Raw genomic sequence first — 20105 nt, 5'->3', positions numbered from 1 at the left:
TGGGGGTGGTGGAGGTGGGGGTGGTGGTGGTGGTGGAGGTGGTGGTGGAGGTGGTGGTGGTGTGGAGGTTTCATGATGGAGAGGTGGCTCTTTGACCTCATCTGTGTTTATTTAAGCTGTTAAAATGCCTGCGTCTTTGCTTGTCCATTACAGAGCACTCAGAACGGCAACAACGTGTTCGCCATAGACAGACACAGCGGAGTCCTCAGGATCAAGCCTGGCGAGATGCTGGACTACGAGAAGCACAGGACACACTTCATCACAGTGGTCGCCAAGGTGACGGCCCATCATACAGAAGCGCTGCACATCACTGAAATAGCTCACACAAGTAGGCTAGCGAGGTCCCTGGGGTTCAGTTGCGTCCTGTTGGTTTCAGAGGTCTGGTTTTTATAGAGATAAACACATACCACACCTCCCACAGAACCTGTAGAATCCCCCTCATACGTAAGGCTACCTCTGTCCTAGCTAGGCCCTAACGACAGTAACGACAGTTCACACCGTGAATTTCCTGCAGCGGCGGGATAAATAATTGTGCTATATAAATAAAAGTTTGTGGTTATTATGTACTAGGAGAGACTAACGTTCAACCTTTGATTTCTGTTTCATCCCAGGATGGTGGTGGGAATTTCAACGGCAAGCAGCAGGTGATGTCATCCTCCGCCACCCTGACCATCAACGTGATTGACGAGCAGGACACGCCCCCTTCCTTCATAGGGACGCCGTATTTTGGATATGTCTACGAAGTGTCCGTACCAGTAAGTACAGTCACTCAGTGACATCACAGGGACATCACACACATCAGTCATTTAGCAGGGTGTGTGTGTGTGTGTGTGTGTGTGTGTGTGTGTCTATGGTGCTCAAGTTATTTCCTTGTAAATGTTCCATGAACATTGATGCATGATTCACATAAGTTTAAATGTACACATTCATTTAGAGTTAGAATTCGGTCCTGTCTGAATAGTCTGAATAGTCTGAATTGTCTAAATAGTCTGAATAGTCTGAGTTGTCTGAATAGTCTGAATAGTCTGCCAGGTACAGTAACTCTGTCACCTCATGGCATGCCATAGATATGCACCCTCATCCCTATCTGCTTGAGTGTTCTCGTCGCTGGCTGAAAGCTCAGAGGATAAGATCAGTGGATTTGCACAGATGTCACGCTGCATCTTCACAGCATGAAGCAGAACTTAGAGCAAGATCTGACTCAAGCATGCTGGGATGTTGCGTGTTAGGAAACAACAGTGTTTCTGCAACTCCTTGATATAGTATTGTACTGTTGTAGGCCTATTTAATTCATTAACTTTAATTAAATCTAATGCTGTTTTTGATATTGACACAAAATTGAAAAGCAACTAAGATTAGATTGGCTCATATCCTCTCACAATGCCTCTTAACAAAGCAGTGTTTTTTTTACAAACACTAAAAAAAATATACAGGATACAATGTAATGAAATGGTTTAGGATAAGCAACTCCTCAACAACACAACAATCAAACAACATCAATATAAATTTGCAGTGCAGTGCAGTGTCATAATAATAATAATAATAATAATAATAATAATAATAATAATAATAATAACAAAAAAAGGAAACAATAATAATAGCAAAACAATGGCAATAGCATACGGTGTTTTGCACATTGTGATAGATGATAAAATATGTATAATAAAACTACAAAATGTTCTGTTGTCAAATATGCAGACTGTTACCTCAGTGTAGCCGGTGTTGAACTACACTAGCATTAGCCAGCTGTATCCACCCTCGCCAGGCCTAATGCCCTCAAAGCTGATTACCAATCCTGTTGTATTAATTACATTGATTTGTTTAATAGCTCCAACTATACTAAAAAAAAAAACGTCTTCTCTTAGGGGTCTGAAGTATACACCGTTACCGCCAAAGATGGAGATGTGGGGAACCCAAACCCAGTCCAGTACTCAATCGAGGCTGGTATCGAGAGTGGTAAGCATATCCAGTATCAACATAGTCTCCAAATGATTATGTTCTGGGGGATCGTTTCAGCAGACCAAGGAAATACAGTCTGGGGGATCGTATTATCTGGCTATACCAGCGTTTGATGTAAGATATGTTGCGTAAGAATTACGTGAATTTCGACTTGCGGGGTGGTTAGGGTTAGGTACTTTGACTGGTTAAGGTCAGACATTAACTTTGAGTGGTTATGGTTAGGGTAAGTTGTCAGTGGAAGGCATTAGCAAATATTAGCATAAGCAACAGCAATTAGGAACAATTAGCACCCCCAACAAAATTGTGTGCCCAGCGTGATTCAAACTAGCAACACTCGGGTTACAAGTCAGGGGTTTTCTGCCTCCACCACCTCCTGATGCGACGTTCTGCCTTCCGTATTTACCTGCCAGTATAACTAGACAATACGACAACACATCGTATTCTTTGGTCTGCAGAAACTATCCCCCAGAATGTAATAATTTGGTGACTGTGTTGTCCAGTATATTATACATAAACAGTGGTTGTGTCTTTGTTTGCAGTATGTACTGTATATTGGTTTGTATATGATAGTCTACCTGTTGTGTGATTTAGTTTTGTTTTTGTTTTAAAAAAACATCATTATCCAAACTGTGTTACAATGTTGACCTGTACTGTATGTAACACGTATTATAATAATACCTATAAATAATTGTCTAAAGAGATATTATTCAGCTGTTATAAAAGCTGTTATCTTCTAAAGCCGGCAGAGTATAGTTCCTAGCCTTCGGCTCAGAGAGTAACTGTATGTCCTTGTACGTGGGCGGCACGTAGAGAGGCCGGCCAGCAATCGGAAGGTCGCTGGTTTGATCCCCACCCCAGGAGGGTGCCGGATGTGAGCTGGTGACTGGAGGGTTGCTGGTATCATGTTTGTTTGAATACACCCTGTGATGGGAGTATTTACAGCTCTCTGGTCTGCTGTCCCATGTAGGTGCAGATGGTGTATTTGCCATGAATAAAACGAGTGGGTGTATTACCCTGCTGATTCACCCGGTCAGTTTGAAGAGAGAGGTCTTCAACGTTCAAGTCAAGGTAGGATTGTTAATGTTTCACACAGTCACACATGAGATGGTGAACTCAGTCCTCAATTTAAAATACCCCCCACCACCAGCGCTGTCGAACAGCTAGCTTTTCGATGGCGTAGCTGGTTAACATCGGGTATTTGAGGTGTGTCACGTGTGTTGGCAGGTCAGAGGTCGCAAGTTCGAGACTCAGTCGGAGCAACTTGAATTGCGGGGCGACTTGTTCTGGAAGCTAGTTATTTTAGGCACTACAGGTTACTCACCATAACAAGGGTGTGTTTGTGAACTGATCCTGCCACACAAACACAGAAAGAGTTACCTGATGCCTGATGGTTTGATTCTCTGCACCTTTTATTTCATGGTTGGATGTTCTTAACCAGGGACTACAGACAAACAGATGAATACTATACAGTTCACCGATATATATATTATATTATTATATGCATGTGTATATATATATATATATATATATATATATATATATATATATATATATATATATATATATATATATATTGTCTAATATGATTCACTGACAAGATTATCTTTGATTCACTGACATGATTCTCTAATATGACTCACTGACATGATTCTCTAATATGATTCACTGACCTGACATGACTCTCTAATATGATTCACTGACATGATTCTCTCTCTCTGTCCAGGCTTCTGAGGTCAGTTCTGGAGGGGTGCTCGGGGACTCTACGGTCACAACGGTCGTGATTCGTGTGGTCGACCTGAATAACCACCCCCCCACCTTTTTCGGGGAGAATGGACCGCAGAACATGTTTGAGATGACCATGTACGAACACCCACCTGAGGGAGAGATACTCAGGGGTCTGATGATCACAGTCAATGACTCCGACCAGGTGAGAGAAGCTTTCATAGTGTAGCGTTCCATCATGGACCTCCATTAAGGAACTTTGAGTTTTTAACTCTTGAAATCCTTTGAATGGGTGAATGAATGAATGAATGAATGGGTGAATTAATGAATGAATGAATAAATGGGTGAATTAATGAATGAATGTATAAATGTGTGAATGAATGAATAAATGGGTTAATGAATGAATGAATAAATGAATGGGTGAATGAATGAATGAATAAATGGGTGAATGGGTGAATGAATTAATGAATGAATGGGTGAATGAATGAATGGGTGAAGGAATGAATTCATCGACTGCATCACACTGGAATATCATTATTTGGAGTGTTGTTTGTACTTTGAAGAATTAACAGTGTTTGAAACAATAGAACGGCATGTAACGACAAATGAGTCCTTTTAATGTCCCTGTTCTGAATGAGATCAAAAGAGCAGGCATTTGCTGAGTGCCTGGCTTACTGCCGGTGAAGTGATATAAACCATTTAGTTATTACGAAAAGGCTCTTTATATATTACATAAATGCATTGAACCAACCCAAACAAGCAGGTGTTCCCTCTCCAAGCCGTCAGATTGTGTTTTCAGTTATTACCAATGTTAGTCTGAATCCGGTCCAATTGGGAAGCAGCAGATATTCACCGCAAACACATAACCTCATAATATCATGTTACAAAATGCATATCCTCATAATATCATGTTATAAAGCCCATAACCTCATAATATCATGTTATAAAGCCCATAACCTCATAATATCATGTTACAAAACACATAACCTCATAATATCATGTTATAAAGCCCATAGCCTCATAATATCATGTTACAAAACACATAACCTCATAATATCATGTTACAAAACACATAATCTCATAATATCATGTTATAAAGCCCATAACTTCATAATATCATGTTACAAAACCCATAACCTCATAATATCATGTTACAAAACCCATAACCTCAGTCATAATATCATGTTACAAAACCCATAACTTCATAATATCATGTTACAAAACACATAACCTCATAATATCATGTTATAAAACCCATAACCTCATAATATCATGTTATAAAGCCCATAACCTCATAATATCATGTTACAAAACACATAACCTCATAATATCATGTTATAAAGCCCATAACCTCATAATATCATGTTACAAAACACATAACCTCATTATATCATGTTATAAAGCCCATAACTTCATAATATCATGTTACAAAACCAAGGCTCAGTGGGGGGTGTGTCCACTCCAAGCACACTTATGTCACATACTGTACTGTATACAGTATATATCAGGGGAGGCTGGTGGACGTAGAAATCAGAGGACAGGGTCATTGTAATGCATGGAATGGAATGAGGAATGCATTACAATGAGCCTGTCCTCCGATTTCTACCTCCCACCAGCCTCCCCCACTTGACACCCATAAAACTAGCATGCATAGCATTACTATGTGAATGTTAAATTCAGAAAACCCACATTTTTGTGTCGGGTGCAAACTTCTCCATGCTTGTTTCCCCTGCTTCGGTTGGCATTGGCACTGATAGATGTGTCCTGGTTGTGTGGCTCAGTTGGTAGAGCATGGCGCTAACAACGCTAAGGTTGTGGTTTTGATTCCCGCTGGGACCATATATACTGAAATGTATGCACTCACTGCAATGTAAGTCGCTTTGGATAAAAGAGTCAACTATTATATATATTAACAATGCTTAAGTTGGGGCTTTGATTCCTGCTGGGACCATATGTACCAACAAAAAAAATATGCACTCACTGCAATGTAAGTCGCTTTGGATAAAAGTGTCAGCTAAATGGCATATATATATATATAGACACACTATGTGTGTGATTACCTGCACCACTACTACTAAATGGCGTACATTATGTGTCCTGGTTGTGCACTGCAGGGGTCCAATGCTAAGTTCAACCTGAGGCTGATCGGCCCTGGGCAGATGCTACGTGTGGTACCTCAGACAGTCCTCAACGAAGCCCAGGTCACCATTTTAGTGGAAGACTCTGTTGCCATGGACTACGAGAAATACCAGTTCCTCACTTTTAAGGTTAGACCCTGGGATTCTTATATTTGTTTTTCTACACTCATATGTAGTTTATTTTCACACTCATATGTAGTTCATGTTGTTAGCAGTCTACAGTTATCCAGCTACTTATAATAGCCTGCAACAGTTTACTATATAAGCCATCTATCTCTCTATTCTCTCTGACTAAATCTGATAACAGAGTGACACATTAGTACACAAATGTTCACACATATAGTGTGGTTAGGACACAGTAGTAGATGATATCAGCAAAGATATCTTTGCTGATATCATGTTTTTAACCATGAATGATTTATCAAATTCGAATGACTGACAACCGTTGTTCAATGCTCTTTTTTTGTACTTTCATTCTCTCAGCTTCTTGCTGTAGAGATCGACACACCAGAGAAATTCAGCGCCACAGCAGACATCATCATTCATCTCCTGGATACCAATGACAACGCTCCCAAGTTCTCCTCAGAGTACTACATTGCCAGAATTCCCGAAAACTCCCCGGGTGGCTCCAATGTTGTGTCTGTGACGGTGAGCAGTGTTGCGTCCATTCATCCCAACCAAAAACACTCTTCCCAAAGCCAACGCACGTCATTCCCTCTACGCTCTAAGAGGCATGGTTGTGATCTGAACAGAAATGCTGGAGTGAGCCATTAATTCCCTAAACCTCGAGCGGTTGTTTTATCGTGTGTGTGTGTGTGTGTGTGTGTGTGTGTGTGTGTGTGTGTGTGTGTGTGTGGAGGGGGAGGTTGGGGTGGGGGTGGTGGGGGGGGGTTAGCCAGGTGGGGGGGCGGGGGAGGGTCGGGATAATATGTAAAAACATGTAGATGAAAGCTAAAGGAGGTAAGCTGCCAGATGGATATCACTTTCATTCTGTTGTGTAACACCAAATTCCCTGATTTCTTTTTTTCTCACGCTTTTCTCATGCAGCTGCAGTCCAGTGTCATTTGCTTTCATCAAGCACTTTGTACGGGTGCATGCACATCCTGTACGTTCATATCATTTCAACGGCAACAATATTTAATGGTGTGAAAAAGTAGTTTATTAACTGAGTCCCTGCTGCTGTTGATTTGTGTACAGGTACTAATGCACCCTGCACTTAATTACAACACTATACTAATACTGAGTAGGGCCTCCCTTTATTAGGAACACTATACTAATACTGGGTAGGGCCTCCCTTTATTAGAACACTATACTAATACTGGGTAGGGCCTCCCTTTATTAGAACACTATACTAATACTGGGTAGGGCCTCCCTTTATTAGGAACACTATACTAATACTGGGTAGGGCCTCCCTTTATTAGAACACTATACTAATACTGGGTAGGGCCTCCCTTTATTAGAACACTATACTAATACTGGGTAGGGCCTCCCTTTATTAGAACACTATACTAATACTGGGTAGGGCTTCCCTTTATTAGAACACTATACTAATACTGGGTAGGGCCTCCCTTTATTAGAACACTATACTAATACTGGGTAGGGCCTCCCTTTATTAGGAACACTATACTAATACTGGATAGGGCCTCCCTTTATTACAACACTATACTAATACTGGGTAGGGCCTCCCTTTATTAGAACACTATACTAATACTGGGTAGGGCTTCCCTTTATTAGAACACTATACTAATACTGGGTAGGGCCTCCCTTTATTAGGAACACTATACTAATACTGGATAGGGCCTCCCTTTATTAGAACACTATACTAATACTGGGTAGGGCCTCCCTTTATTAGAACACTATACTAATACTGGGTAGGGCTTCCCTTTATTAGAACACTATACTAATACTGGGTAGGGCCTCCCTTTATTAGAACACTATACTAATACTGGGTAGGGCCTCCCTTTATTAGAACACTATACTAATACTGGGTAGGGCCTCCCTTTATTAGAACACTATACTAATACTGGGTAGGGCCTCCCTTTATTACAACACTATACTAATACTGCGTCCCTTTGCTCTCAAAACAGCCTCAATTCTTCGTGGCATTGATTCCACAAGATGTTGGAAACATTCCTTTCAGATTCTGGTCCATGATGACATGATTGCATCACGCAATTCCTGCAGATTTTTCAGGTGCACTTTCAAGCTGTGAATCTCCCGTTCTATCACATCCCAAAGGTGTTCTATTGGATTCTGATCCGGTGACTGGGAAGGCCACTGAAGAACACTGATCTCATTGTCATGTTCATGAAGTTTGAGACGACTTTTGCTTTGTGACAGTGCATGTCATTATCATGCTGGAAGTAGCCATTAGAAGATGGGTCAATTGTGGCCATGAAGGGATGCACAGCAACAATACTCAAATAGGCTGTGGCATTCAAGAGATGATTGATTGGCATTAACGGGCCCAAAGTGTGCCATGAAAACATTGCCCACACCATTACACCACCTCCACCATGGGAAGGTGTACAGGTGTTCCTAATAAAATGTTGGGTGAGTGTACACTGTCTGAATTATACTGTCAACAGTGTGAGTGGACATAAAGGGGGTCGGTTAGGATACACAGACACACATTAGAGTGGTGTATCCAGACATCCAGTAGCCTTTGGGAGTCAGAGCAGTGTGTGTGTGTGTGTGTGTGTGTGTGTGTGTGTGTGTGTGTGTGTGTGTGTGTGTGTGTGTGTGTGTTTGTGTGTGTTTGTGTGCGTGCGTGTGCGTGCGGTTGGGTGTGGTTGGGTGTGTGTGTGTGTGTGTGTGTGTGTGTGTGTGTGTGTGTGTGTGTGTGTGTGTGTGTGTGTGTGTGTGTTTGTGTGCGTGCGTGTGTGTGCGGTTGGGTGTGGTTGGGTGTGTGTGTGTGTGTGTGTGTGTGTGTGTGTGTGTGTGTGTGTGTGTGTGTGTGTGTGTGTGTGTGTGTGGCTCTGTGTTAAACCCTGCCCCTGCATGAACACCACAGAGGCTCACCACTCACTGTGATCCCAGGCAATTTCAATCAGCTAAACGAGCAGCCAGTAGCCAGCCTGTGACCTTGAGCACAGGGAGACAGGGAACAGTCACTCCCTTTCCACAATCAGATCAGCTGCTACGGCCTGTTCCAGTGACATCAACAGACATTCTTTTAATAGGCAGTGGGTGATCCATGGTAGCACGTCATTTCAACACATGTCCTGAAAAATCCTCCCAGAAATGGATAGTGGTGTTTTCTTCTAATGGAATTTGAACCAACCCTTACTCGTATTGGCCTGGTATTGACCTGTTACTGGCCTGGTACTGGCCTGGTATTGGTTTTGGCCTGGTATTGGCCTGGTATTGGCCTGGTATTGGTATCGGCCTGGTATCGGCCTGGTATTGGTAATTGCCTGGTACTGGCCTGGTACTGGCCTGGTACTGGCCTGGTATTGGTATCGGCCTGGTATTGGTAATTGCCTGGTACTGGCCTGGTACTGGCCGGGTATTGGCCTGGTATTAGTAATGGCCTGGTACTGGCCGGGTATTGGCCTGGTATTGGCCTGTCTAACATATCTGTATTTGCAGTCAGAACAAAACAACGTCACAGTTGTTGTGTTTTTCTCTCCCACAGGCAACAGATCCAGATTCTGGCCTTTGGGGCGAAGTCAAATACTCCATCTACGGCTCAGGGGCTGACTTGTGAGTAGCATCACTGTTATAACTGCCCCCGCCCCCCTCTCTTTTTGTCTTCTCTCTCTTTCTCTCTCTCTCTCCATATCTCTCTCCATATCTCTATCTCGTTCGCTCTGCCCATCCATTGGTCCACGTGGAGTGATTATGTGAGTAGAGAGCCAGGGAGTCAGTACAGAATACCAGCTGGTCAGGATCCAACAGACCAGAATAAACCCCCTACAAAAAATACAATCACTTATGCAACATTATTAGTGCCCGATGCTCTCTCTTAGGGAGGCTCACTGCACCAAATGGCCTCACCCTCTAGGTTATGAACATGGCCAGGTCTCTGTGAAAGACAAGGGTTAAGAAGAGGGTAGAATAAATCTAAACTAACATAGACAGTGCCCAGATAAACAGAGCCAAAGTCTGTGCTTGCCCATAGACTCCTTTCAGGGTAAGGAACCAAATATGTGATTTTGTAATTTAGGTGACTATAGCAAGGTATTTCAAGGCGGTTTAAAATAATCCCAACTTCACCACGGCCATGGTTCACTGTGAGGCCAACTCAAATGTATCCCATATGTTTAAGGAATAAGGGTCTGAGATGCTGTATTAGTGAGCACTGAAGCAGGCTAAAACATGGTAAACCTCCCGTAAGCAGCAGAGAGTTATTTTGGCAATACAATTCTATTTTTCCCGTTTTATATTTGAAAAGAGATTCAGGCTTTATCATTGATTCCCTTGGGCATTCTAGTCATTCAGAGGATTTTCTCATATTTTCTTATTGCTCTCTTTTATTAGATTTCATATAAGAAGGAATACCTCAAATATCCTCAAGGCCGAGTCGTACAACTTTGATGGAAAACAGGCTCAAATGTCCATCACGCCTCTCCACGTTTGATCCAGTAAAGCTTTCTGCCCTCACCCAGTACAGTATCAACCCAGTCAGGCAAGCGGTTATCAGGCCTCTGGTGGCAACAGAGGGGTTCCTCAGCCCATATCGGACCCCAAACTGTAAAATTGCAGAATTTGTCGTGGTGTTATGCAGCTATTAGCCCAGAAGCGTACCACAATGGGGCTGACGGTCGGCATGCCACTGTAAGACCTATGTTGAGGGCTGATGATCTGTTCTCTTCTCTGTCTTGAGCTTCCCACCACTGTATTGAGCATCCCACCACTGTCAGGACAGCAGAGTCACCACCTATCTTCCACTACATCTCTTCAGGGCTCCGCCTCCTCAGACCTCTCTACCGCCTAACAACCTACATAACATGTTTTAAAAAAGCTAGCACTGTGACTGCCAATGACACTCGTTCTTATCAAAGGTTTTACTTACGATGACTGATGTATAGATGATTCACTTACTTAGACAAGTGTAATTATTGTAAATTAACTAAATTAAATTTCAGCATGTCATTGGTAGGCTGACGGTCAGTATGCCAATGATAGACCAATGGTGGCATGCCAAAGTTAGACCGATATGAATACCCGGCAAGACGGTGGCAGTGCTACGCTGGACCACTGTTTGTGGTGTCGACCTGCCGCTGTTGGGCCATCGTAAAATCAATGAGCCAAACTCTACCATGCCGACGGCTTTTGCCGATAAATGGCCACCGACTCTCTGGGAAACCTCACCCCAAAAAAACAAAAAAAGGGAAAGAGGCAGAGGCTCAAAGAGAAAAAGAGAGAGAGAGAGCGGGAGAGAGAGAAAGGGAGAGAGCAAGAGAGAGAGAGAAAGGGAGAGAGCGAGAGAGAGAGAGAAAGGGAGAGAGCGAGAGAGAGAGAGAGAGTGGGAGAAAGAGAAAGAGAGAGAGACAAAGAGAGAGACAAAGCAGTCGTGGTCCTGAGGATCCACAGGGTTGGCAGGTGTTTACTCCAGCCTCAACATCAACACTAATCAGCTAGGTGAGCTGCATGGTACCATGCTACCAGCTCAGACTGGTCAAGGGAGTACAGTGTGCCAGTTGGCAGAGCAGGGCAGACATGGCCAATCTGTTTCCTAAGCCCCTTTTTAGAGCAGCCCCGTTGTCTCTCAGTTTGTACTAACGACCCACTTGGTACTAACAACAGTGGGGGAGATTTAGGGCATTTTGGAGCCCTCTCTGTCTGAGGTTCTGAACAAGCACCCTCTGAGAGTTAACAATGTTTCATATGAACGTTTTTTCTATGTGCTTTCTATATAAACAGATAAAATGATATTATGAATGTTCAATGTTTCACTCAAGCAAACACACCCATTTCCTGTGCTCAATTACTACCAGGGAGTTGTGTTTTGTGACTCCACCTCCGTGTTTTCTACAGCCTTAAGACACCTCTTTCTTCTACCCTACTTACACTGTAGTGATGCTGTACTATTCTGCGCTTTACTATGATGGCTAATCCTCTAATGAGATTGGAGGAGGAAATAGACTGCTCTTTGCTTCCTAAGGCACGGCCAATTACCTCGCAATGTGACCCAGTGACAGCACAAGACTCCCTAGTTGCAGTAGGTAACTGAGGTCAAACCATAAACATATTGTACTGTACAGTAGGGTTGTACTGTTTGTAATGAACCAATCCCTATGCTGTGGAAATGACTTTGTGTGTGTTCCCAGTACCTGGGAAAACCAGGCATGGACTGTACCTGCCTATAATCTTGTCTCGAACAAAACAGATTCCCAAACTATGCAATGTGAATTACAGAATTTATAAACAACTTTGAATATAGGCCGGATAGATTTAGTCAGACAGACTCAAACCAGAATTTTCAAACAGACTGCCCCCTGTATCAATCAGTCAATCAAGTTTATTGTATAGCGCTTTTTACAAATGTCACAAAGTGCTTCACAACAAAATAATACTAAACAATATAAACAATAAATATAATACAAACAATATGATCTAATACCAAATCATAGACACCCAGGATAAAGCTATGGAAAAAGGGAAAAACTCCCCAGAGGGGAAAAAAAAGTAATTCTTCCTTCTTCTAGCACTGTGACTGCCAACGGCCCCTGGTCCGAGCATTGATTACTTTATCTTATGATGACTGATGGATAGATGATTCACTTACTTAAACAAATGTATTTGTTGTAAGTCGCTTTGGATAAAGGCGTCTGCTAAATGCCATAAATGTTAATGTAATGTAAATGGGAGAAAAATATAATATAGGGCATTGTGGCCTTATAACTCATTTATTAACTCCCACCTCATGTGTGACAGGCTTGTATCAGTTTGTGTACATTAATATGGTAGTACAGCAGTGAAAGACAGTGGTACATTAATATGGTAGTACAGCAGTGAAAGACAGTGGTACATTAATATGGTAGTACAGCAGTGAAAGACAGTGGTACATTAATATGGTAGTACAGCAGTGAAAGACAGTGGTACATTAATATGGTAGTACAGCAGTGAAAGACAGTGGTACATTAATATGGTAGTACAGCAGTGAAAGACAGTGGTACATTAATATGGTAGTACAGCAGTGAAAGACAGTGGTACATTAATATGGTAGTACAGCAGTGAAAGACAGTGGTACATTAATATGGTAGTACAGCAGTGAAAGACAGTGGTACATTAATATGGTAGTACAGCAGTGAAAGACAGTGGTACATTAATATGGTAGTACAGCAGTGAAAGACAGTGGTACATTAATATGGTAGTACAGCAGTGAAAGACAGTGGTACATTAATATGGTAGTACAGCAGTGAAAGACAGTGGTACATTAATATGGTAGTACAGCAGTGAAAGACAGTGGTACATTAATATGGTAGTACAGCAGTGAAAGACAGTGGTACATTAATATGGTAGTACAGCAGTGAAAGACAGTGGTACATTAATATGGTAGTACAGCAGTGAAAGACAGTGGTACATTAATATGGTAGTACAGCAGTGAAAGACAGTGGTACATTAATATGGTAGTACAGCAGTGAAAGACAGTGGTACATTAATATGGTAGTACAGCAGTGAAAGACAGTGGTACATTAATATGGTACTACAGCAGTGAAAGACAGTGGTACATTAATATGGTAGTACAGCAGTGAAAGACAGTGGTACATTAATATGGTAGTACAGCAGTGAAAGACAGTGGTACATTAATATGGTAGTACAGCAGTGAAAGACAGTGGTACATTAATATGGTAGTACAGCAGTGAAAGACAGTGGTACATTAATATGGTAGTACAGCAGTGAAAGACAGTGGTACATTAATATGGTAGTACAGCAGTGAAAGACAGTGGTACATTAATATGGTAGTACAGCAGTGAAAGACAGTGGTACATTAATATATGCCATTTAGCTGACAATTTTACCAAAAGCGACTTACATTGCAGTGAGTGCATACATTTCAGTATATATGGTCCCAGCAGGAATCGAACCACCAACCTAAGCGTTGTTAGCGCCGCGCTCTACCAACTGAGCCACAGAGGATAACCTCATGCTAAGGATAAAGGTTGAGTGGCACTGGGTGTGTGAAACGTTTCAAGTTAAAAAGACTAAAACAGATTAATGGACTATTCTGTAATCTGGGATGTTTCTCCTTTTTAGGACTTTTATAGAGCCATAAATAGAACACCTCAACTCTTGGACAGGATAAAGCCACACATTGACTTTCAAGGAATTACGCTCTCAGATGGAATAATCCAACTTTATTTTGCATTCATTAAGCTAGTAAAAGCATGCTTTACCCCTCTATAGTGCCTTTCACTGTGATTTTTTTTTTTTTAATTGCCCAAATTCAGACACCACTTCTTTAACATAGCCTATATTTCCTTTTTTGCATCTTGGATTGCCATTCATTAGGACTACATTACATTTACATTTTTGCCATTTAGCAGACGCTTTTATCCAAAGCAACCAGTACATTTGTCTAAAGTAAGTGAATCATCTCTACATCAGTCATCATAACCAAACATCTATGCTAGGACCAGGGGCCAGCAGTCACAATGCTGGAAGAAGGAAGGATTACCTTTTTTATTTTATTTTTTTTACAGTAGAGGAACTGTACAGAGGGGTAAGTGGGGGGTGAAGAGGTCTTTAGGAGGGACAGCCAAGATGTAACCTGAAGAGACGGGTCTTCAGTCTACTAATCAATATAGGTGTCCAGTAAACTTTCACATACAGCAAGATACCACATGGACATCTGAACTTCTTCCATTTATATATATATATATATATATATATATATATATATATATATATATATATATATATATAACCAGGAACCTTGCAGTTATGCAGCATGCACATTAGTGTGCTACACCACTAAGCGCCCCTGACCTCTGAACTTCTAATAATAAGTGGCAATATGATTCCAGGTTCCTGATTCAGCCAGCTTCTGGGATCATCTACACCCAGCCGTGGGCGAGCTTGGACGCTGAGGTGAAGTCCAAGTACAACTTCTATGTCAAGGCAGAGGACACGGAGGGGAAGTACAGCCTCGCCGAGGTCTTCGTCACCGTGCTGGACCTCAACGACCACTCGCCAGAGTTCAACGACAACTTCTTGGAGAAGACCATGATCATAGGAGCGCCAGTAAAGATAGAGGTGTGTGGAGGTTTTTATTTGATTCATTGTAATTGTAATAATTACCCCACGGGGCAATTAGGTTCACTGATAGAAAGTCTCATTGTAATTGACCCCACGGGGCAATTAGGTTCACTGATAGAAAGTCTCATTGTAATTGACCCCACGGGGCAATTAGGTTCACTGATAGAAAGTCTCATTGTAATTGACCCCACGGGGCAATTAGGTTCACTGATAGAAAGTCTCATTGTAATTGACCCCACGGGGCAATTAGGTTCACTGATAGAAAGTCTCATTGTAATTGTCCCCACGGGGCAATTAGGTTCACTGATAGAAAGTCTCATTGTAATTGTCCCCACAGGGCAATTAGGTTCACTGATAGAAAGTCTCATTGTAATTGACCCCACGGGGCAATTAGGTTCACTGATAGAAAGTCTCTTGTTCCCAGACGCTTCCGTCCAATATGCTCGGAAGGTCTGGTGGTCCGACGCGTCAAACTTGGCCTACGTTTACCCAATACAAAGATGGAAGATAACTCGTGAAGTATAGCCATTAGCTTTACTTCACAACAAGCATCGCCAACCTAGTGCATATATGCCATTTAGCTGGTGCTTTTATCCAAAGAGACACTTTGCAGTGAGTGCATACGTTTTTCTGTTTATATGGTTCCAGCGGGAATCAAACCCTCAACCGAAGCTTCGTTAGCGCCATGCTCTACCAACTGAGCCACAGAGGACCACAGCTCTACCAGCGCTTGCACACCACACAATTCTGATTCAGAGCCACACCTCGCAGTCGTGTGATTCGCTGAAATCAAATAATGACAAATACCTTCACTCAGTAAATTCACAGCACAATCCATATTTGTGCTGTACACAAAATAGCCCGGGGATGAGGTTAACGGAAAGTTGACTTCAGCTCCAGCTGAAATGTATCCCAGAATGCTGTAGTTAGTGTCTTTATGTATTTATTATCGAAAATTGCTTCTTGCACCTACAGGCCATAGATGACGACGCGGAGGAACCCAACAATGTCATCGAGTACACCATCATGAAAGCCGACCCCGACAACATCTTTGACATAGACGCTGATACGGGCGAGATCAAGCTCAAGTCCTACATCAAGTCCATGGAGATAGTCCAGAACATCACCAGGCAGAGGGACTGCACCTGGTCCGTGGTGGTCCAGGCCCGGGACAGGGGGAACCCCTCCTTCAGTACCACGACGGTCGTCAAGATCGACATCACAGAGGCGGTAAGAGAGCGAGTGAGTTCATATGTTACACCCTCTCCCCTGTGGTGTATTGTTACACCCTCTCCCCTGTGGTGTATTGTTACACCCTCTCCCCTGTGGTGTATTGTGCGAATCAAATCAAATCAAAACAGATTTTATTCGTCACATGTACCGCATACAGTTGTAATCGACACAGTGAAATGCATTGAGATCTTGCTCCCGGCTCAACAACAGCAGTCAGCAACAATCAACAATTCAATAATAAGTAATAAAAAGTGACAATAAAGTGACAATAGTACTAGTGCAATAATGTGCACTGGTTTTGATGGGTGAACTACATAGGGAATTGGGTAATTTGAGATCTGAACCAGTCCTGTATGTGGGAGCCTCATAAGTGAGTGTGTGTTAATCTCGATGCTCACTGCTTCGGGACCATAACTTTAAAGGGGAAATTCATCAAAGCTTTTATTTTTTGCATTGCTTCCTACACAAAGCCTAACAAATGTCCATGTGACCCAACAAAGAAACTCAATAATATTGTAGTCAACAGCATAATGGGAGCATTGAGCATTGGGTTCATTATAGCAGCTGGACTAGATCCCTTGTAGGACTTTGCTGGCAGGTTGATTTTTCCTCTTAGTGTTTGTCCCACAACACAAACATCACCACACACTTTCACTAACTACACAATTAATAATTATATTAATTCATAAATTCATAAACTGAGTCTTAATTGTGTGTAGCGTGAACAGTAATGGTGGGGTTGTACTCTCATCACAGAAAATTAATTATGAAAAAAATCTTTAAAAAAAAATAGCAGTGACTCCAGGCGTTTAGAGTTGTACAGTTTTTTTTTTCTTTTGTGGTTGTAAATGTTATCAACTTGCTTTTTGTTGAATTTTTCATGATCATGTGATCACAAATGGTCAAAGCCTCTCAGTAGAGTCCCAGTCCCAGTCCCAGTCCCAGTCCCAGTCCCAGTCCCAGTCCCAGTCCCAGTCCCAGTCCCAGTCCCAGTCCCAGTCAGTACAGTAATCCATACAAGATGTTATGTTTATTTAAAGGTAGACTCAACGATATGACATAGCCACAGAATGGCGGGGCAACTGTCAGTAGAGATAGCTAGCCTGAAGCAGGACAATTACCTTGCCAGCCTTTCTCTCATGTGGCTGTCATGTATTGGCTAACGACATCAGAATTATGAAGGAAGACATGTGGAATTATGTAGTAAACAAAAAAGTGTTAAACAAACCAGAATATGGTTTATATTTTAGATTCTTCAAAGTAGCCACCTTTTGCTTTGATGACAGCTTTGCACACTCTTGGCAAGTTTGTGTCCAAACTTTTGACTGGTACTGTATATCTTGATAATCAGAACCCTAAAATTATAAAATCTCATCCATTGCCGATATTGTGTTTTCAGGTGAAATCCAGATTAATCTCGTACTTCATGAGCCTAAGGAAGCGTCCGTGGACTGTGTTTGGGATTTGTTTGATCGTTGTCACCTTGTCCATTTCACTGACTATCTTCATTTCCACCTTCGTGTACTGGAGCTCGTTGAAAAAGTCCAGAATCCAACCGCAGGGCAAGATCAGAAAGATTATACGGAGGCATGTGCCATAAACGAAGCTTGCCTTGAGATCATCCAGCAGATATGTCCTCCCCTTATAGTTTTACCAAGACTCTATTTATTTTATGTTTGTTTTGAAATACACCTCTATTTTTTTGTACTTGGGCATAATTTGTGTCTGTAAAAGAGTACAGGAGCACATTAGAATCTAGTATTATTTCCAGATTTATTTTGATTTATTTAAATTCTCAATTTGACCGTATTTACACAGTTTTCTATCACAACACAGGAAACAGGAAACCAATCCACTACCATTAATGACAATCTCACATTCAACTTTGCAAATGAAATGAATGAGAATCCATGAAAAATCACATGGATGAATGAACAGTAAAATCATATGCTTTCATTTGCAAATGTGACGCTGCATGGTCTCAGCTGGGGTGCTTCTTTCAACCCTTCTGATCTTGTCTTGATCGAGAAAATATCTCAAATAATGTCTCAAAAAAAATCTTAGCAAACTGGAATCATCATTCCAAAACATATGTCCTTCCTAGGAGTACCCAGACAAAACACAGTTATGTTGGACTGGTAGATCTACTCTGATGGTGTTAAGTAGCCAAGTAGTGGTCAGTTATTGATGTAAAGACAAATAGGTAAACATTGATGTGTAATAACGTCACTCTGTGTAGCAGAAACACAGGCGTGGATTTGTCTGGGGACCTCCGGCACTACGCCCAAAACTATGTCTATAGCCAAATGACACCACATGCAGTACCACACACACAAGTGACAATATAACTAGGAGTTAACTAGTTAATGACATTAACTAGTTAATGACAGTGTATTAGCAGTCCCATGGCCGTGACTTCTCTTCTGTGCTCTTTTACAGAACCAACTCAGGGGTGGGGCTTTGGAGTCCTTTTTAATGCAGAGTAGAGACAAGCCTTTGCACATCCTAGGCATGATCGCTTCTGTAATTAGTATCTTGGTCATAGTCACGGTCTTCATCTCCACCGCCACGTTCGTGCGCAACAAAAAGTCCAACAGGATCCTCCCCCACCGGCGCATCCGGCGGCGTCCCAGGCAGCAACGGCCGTGGAAGTTCCGGAACCCCTTCAGGAAACCGGACAACCCCGGGGAGAAGTTCATGGTCAAGGAGCCAGACGTTGAGGAGGTAGCAGTGGAGAACATCAACTACAACAACAACGTGGTCGGCGTTGGTCACAGCTACGGTCACGGCCACGGCCACAGCCACGGTCGCGACCATGGCCACGGTCGCAGCCGTGGCCGCGACCACGTTCATGACCACGGTCGCAGCTGCAGTCATGACTCTGCTAACGACCGCGGTCACGGTCGCAGTCACTGCCACTGCCACTGCCGCTGCAACTGCAACTGCAACTGCCACAGCCCCAACCCCAACCCCACCCAAATCCCTGGCCACTCCTGGCCTGCCCCCCCCTGTGCCCCCGCCCTGCCCCCTACACTCCCCTCCCACAGGCCGGGGGATAGACACTGGGAGGTTCCCACCGTGTCAGGCTCGGTGGCCATCAAGCCCAAGAAATCTTTCAGGATCAGAGAGAACAGCAGAGAAAATGCACTGGTGTCGGAGCTCAAAGTGAAGCTGGAGCAGAAGAGGATGCTGAACCGTTACTAGGAGTGCATGTGTGTGTGTGTGTGTGTGTGTGTGTGTGTGTGTGTGTGTGTGTGTGTGTGTGTGTGTGTGTGTGTGTGTGTGTGTGTGTGTGTGTGTTTGTGCGCGTGTGTGTGTGCACCTGTGTGCACACCTGTCTGACTCTATGCCTGCCTGCCTGCGTTGGTGTGCATGTGTGTGTGTGTGTGTGTGTGTGTGTGTGTGTGTGTGTGTGTGTGTGTGTGTGTGTGTGTGTGTGTGTGTGAGAGAGAGAGAGAGAAAGATTGGATCTTCTGTATATTGCAACTTTCAAAGCTTTTTACATTGTATGGAGACCACTCACCTCATTCAACATAAACTGTGTCGCACTTATTTGATTTAACATGTGTGAACATCTATGCAGGCATGCATACATCTGCAATCCAATCCCTTGGTGAATAGTTGCTTAAAGGGATAATTCACTCTTTTGAGAGCTTTACCTTTTCTTTTTTTTCCCTTATTTAGGGGGTTGTCGGTTCATGCAGACATTTTTTTAAATATTTCCATTGGGGAAATACCAACCCAATGGATGAACCTACAAACCCTTAAATACTGCAAGTCACAAATAAGGGAACATTTTTTTTCAAAAAGAGTGAACTATCCATTTAGGTCTCACACCCCTATAGC

General features: G+C 42.6%; 1 protein-coding gene across 1 annotated transcript in view; it reads left to right on the top strand.

Moving 5' to 3' along the window:
* cdhr1a (cadherin-related family member 1a) overlaps positions 1 to 19463 on the top strand; it is a gene marked incomplete at both ends in the record, with an annotated part of 179415 nt that extends 159952 nt beyond the window's left edge. Inside the window, 12 exons of the mRNA XM_083694781.1 lie at positions 154 to 276; positions 612 to 755; positions 1866 to 1944; positions 2927 to 3027; positions 3683 to 3886; positions 5796 to 5948; positions 6303 to 6467; positions 9457 to 9524; positions 14795 to 15023; positions 16002 to 16256; positions 18699 to 19025; positions 19251 to 19463. Of these exons, the coding sequence (XP_083550907.1) occupies positions 154 to 276; positions 612 to 755; positions 1866 to 1944; positions 2927 to 3027; positions 3683 to 3886; positions 5796 to 5948; positions 6303 to 6467; positions 9457 to 9524; positions 14795 to 15023; positions 16002 to 16256; positions 18699 to 19025; positions 19251 to 19463 (2061 nt within the window). The remainder of the gene's footprint in view (positions 1 to 153; positions 277 to 611; positions 756 to 1865; positions 1945 to 2926; positions 3028 to 3682; positions 3887 to 5795; positions 5949 to 6302; positions 6468 to 9456; positions 9525 to 14794; positions 15024 to 16001; positions 16257 to 18698; positions 19026 to 19250) is intronic.
* Between the last annotated feature and the right edge of the window lie 642 nt (positions 19464 to 20105).

This window comes from Argentina silus, assembly GCF_951799395.1.
Source record: "Argentina silus genome assembly, chromosome: X".
Taxonomy (NCBI): Eukaryota; Metazoa; Chordata; class Actinopteri; order Argentiniformes; family Argentinidae; genus Argentina; species Argentina silus.
This window is presented reverse-complemented; position numbering and strand designations above follow the sequence as displayed.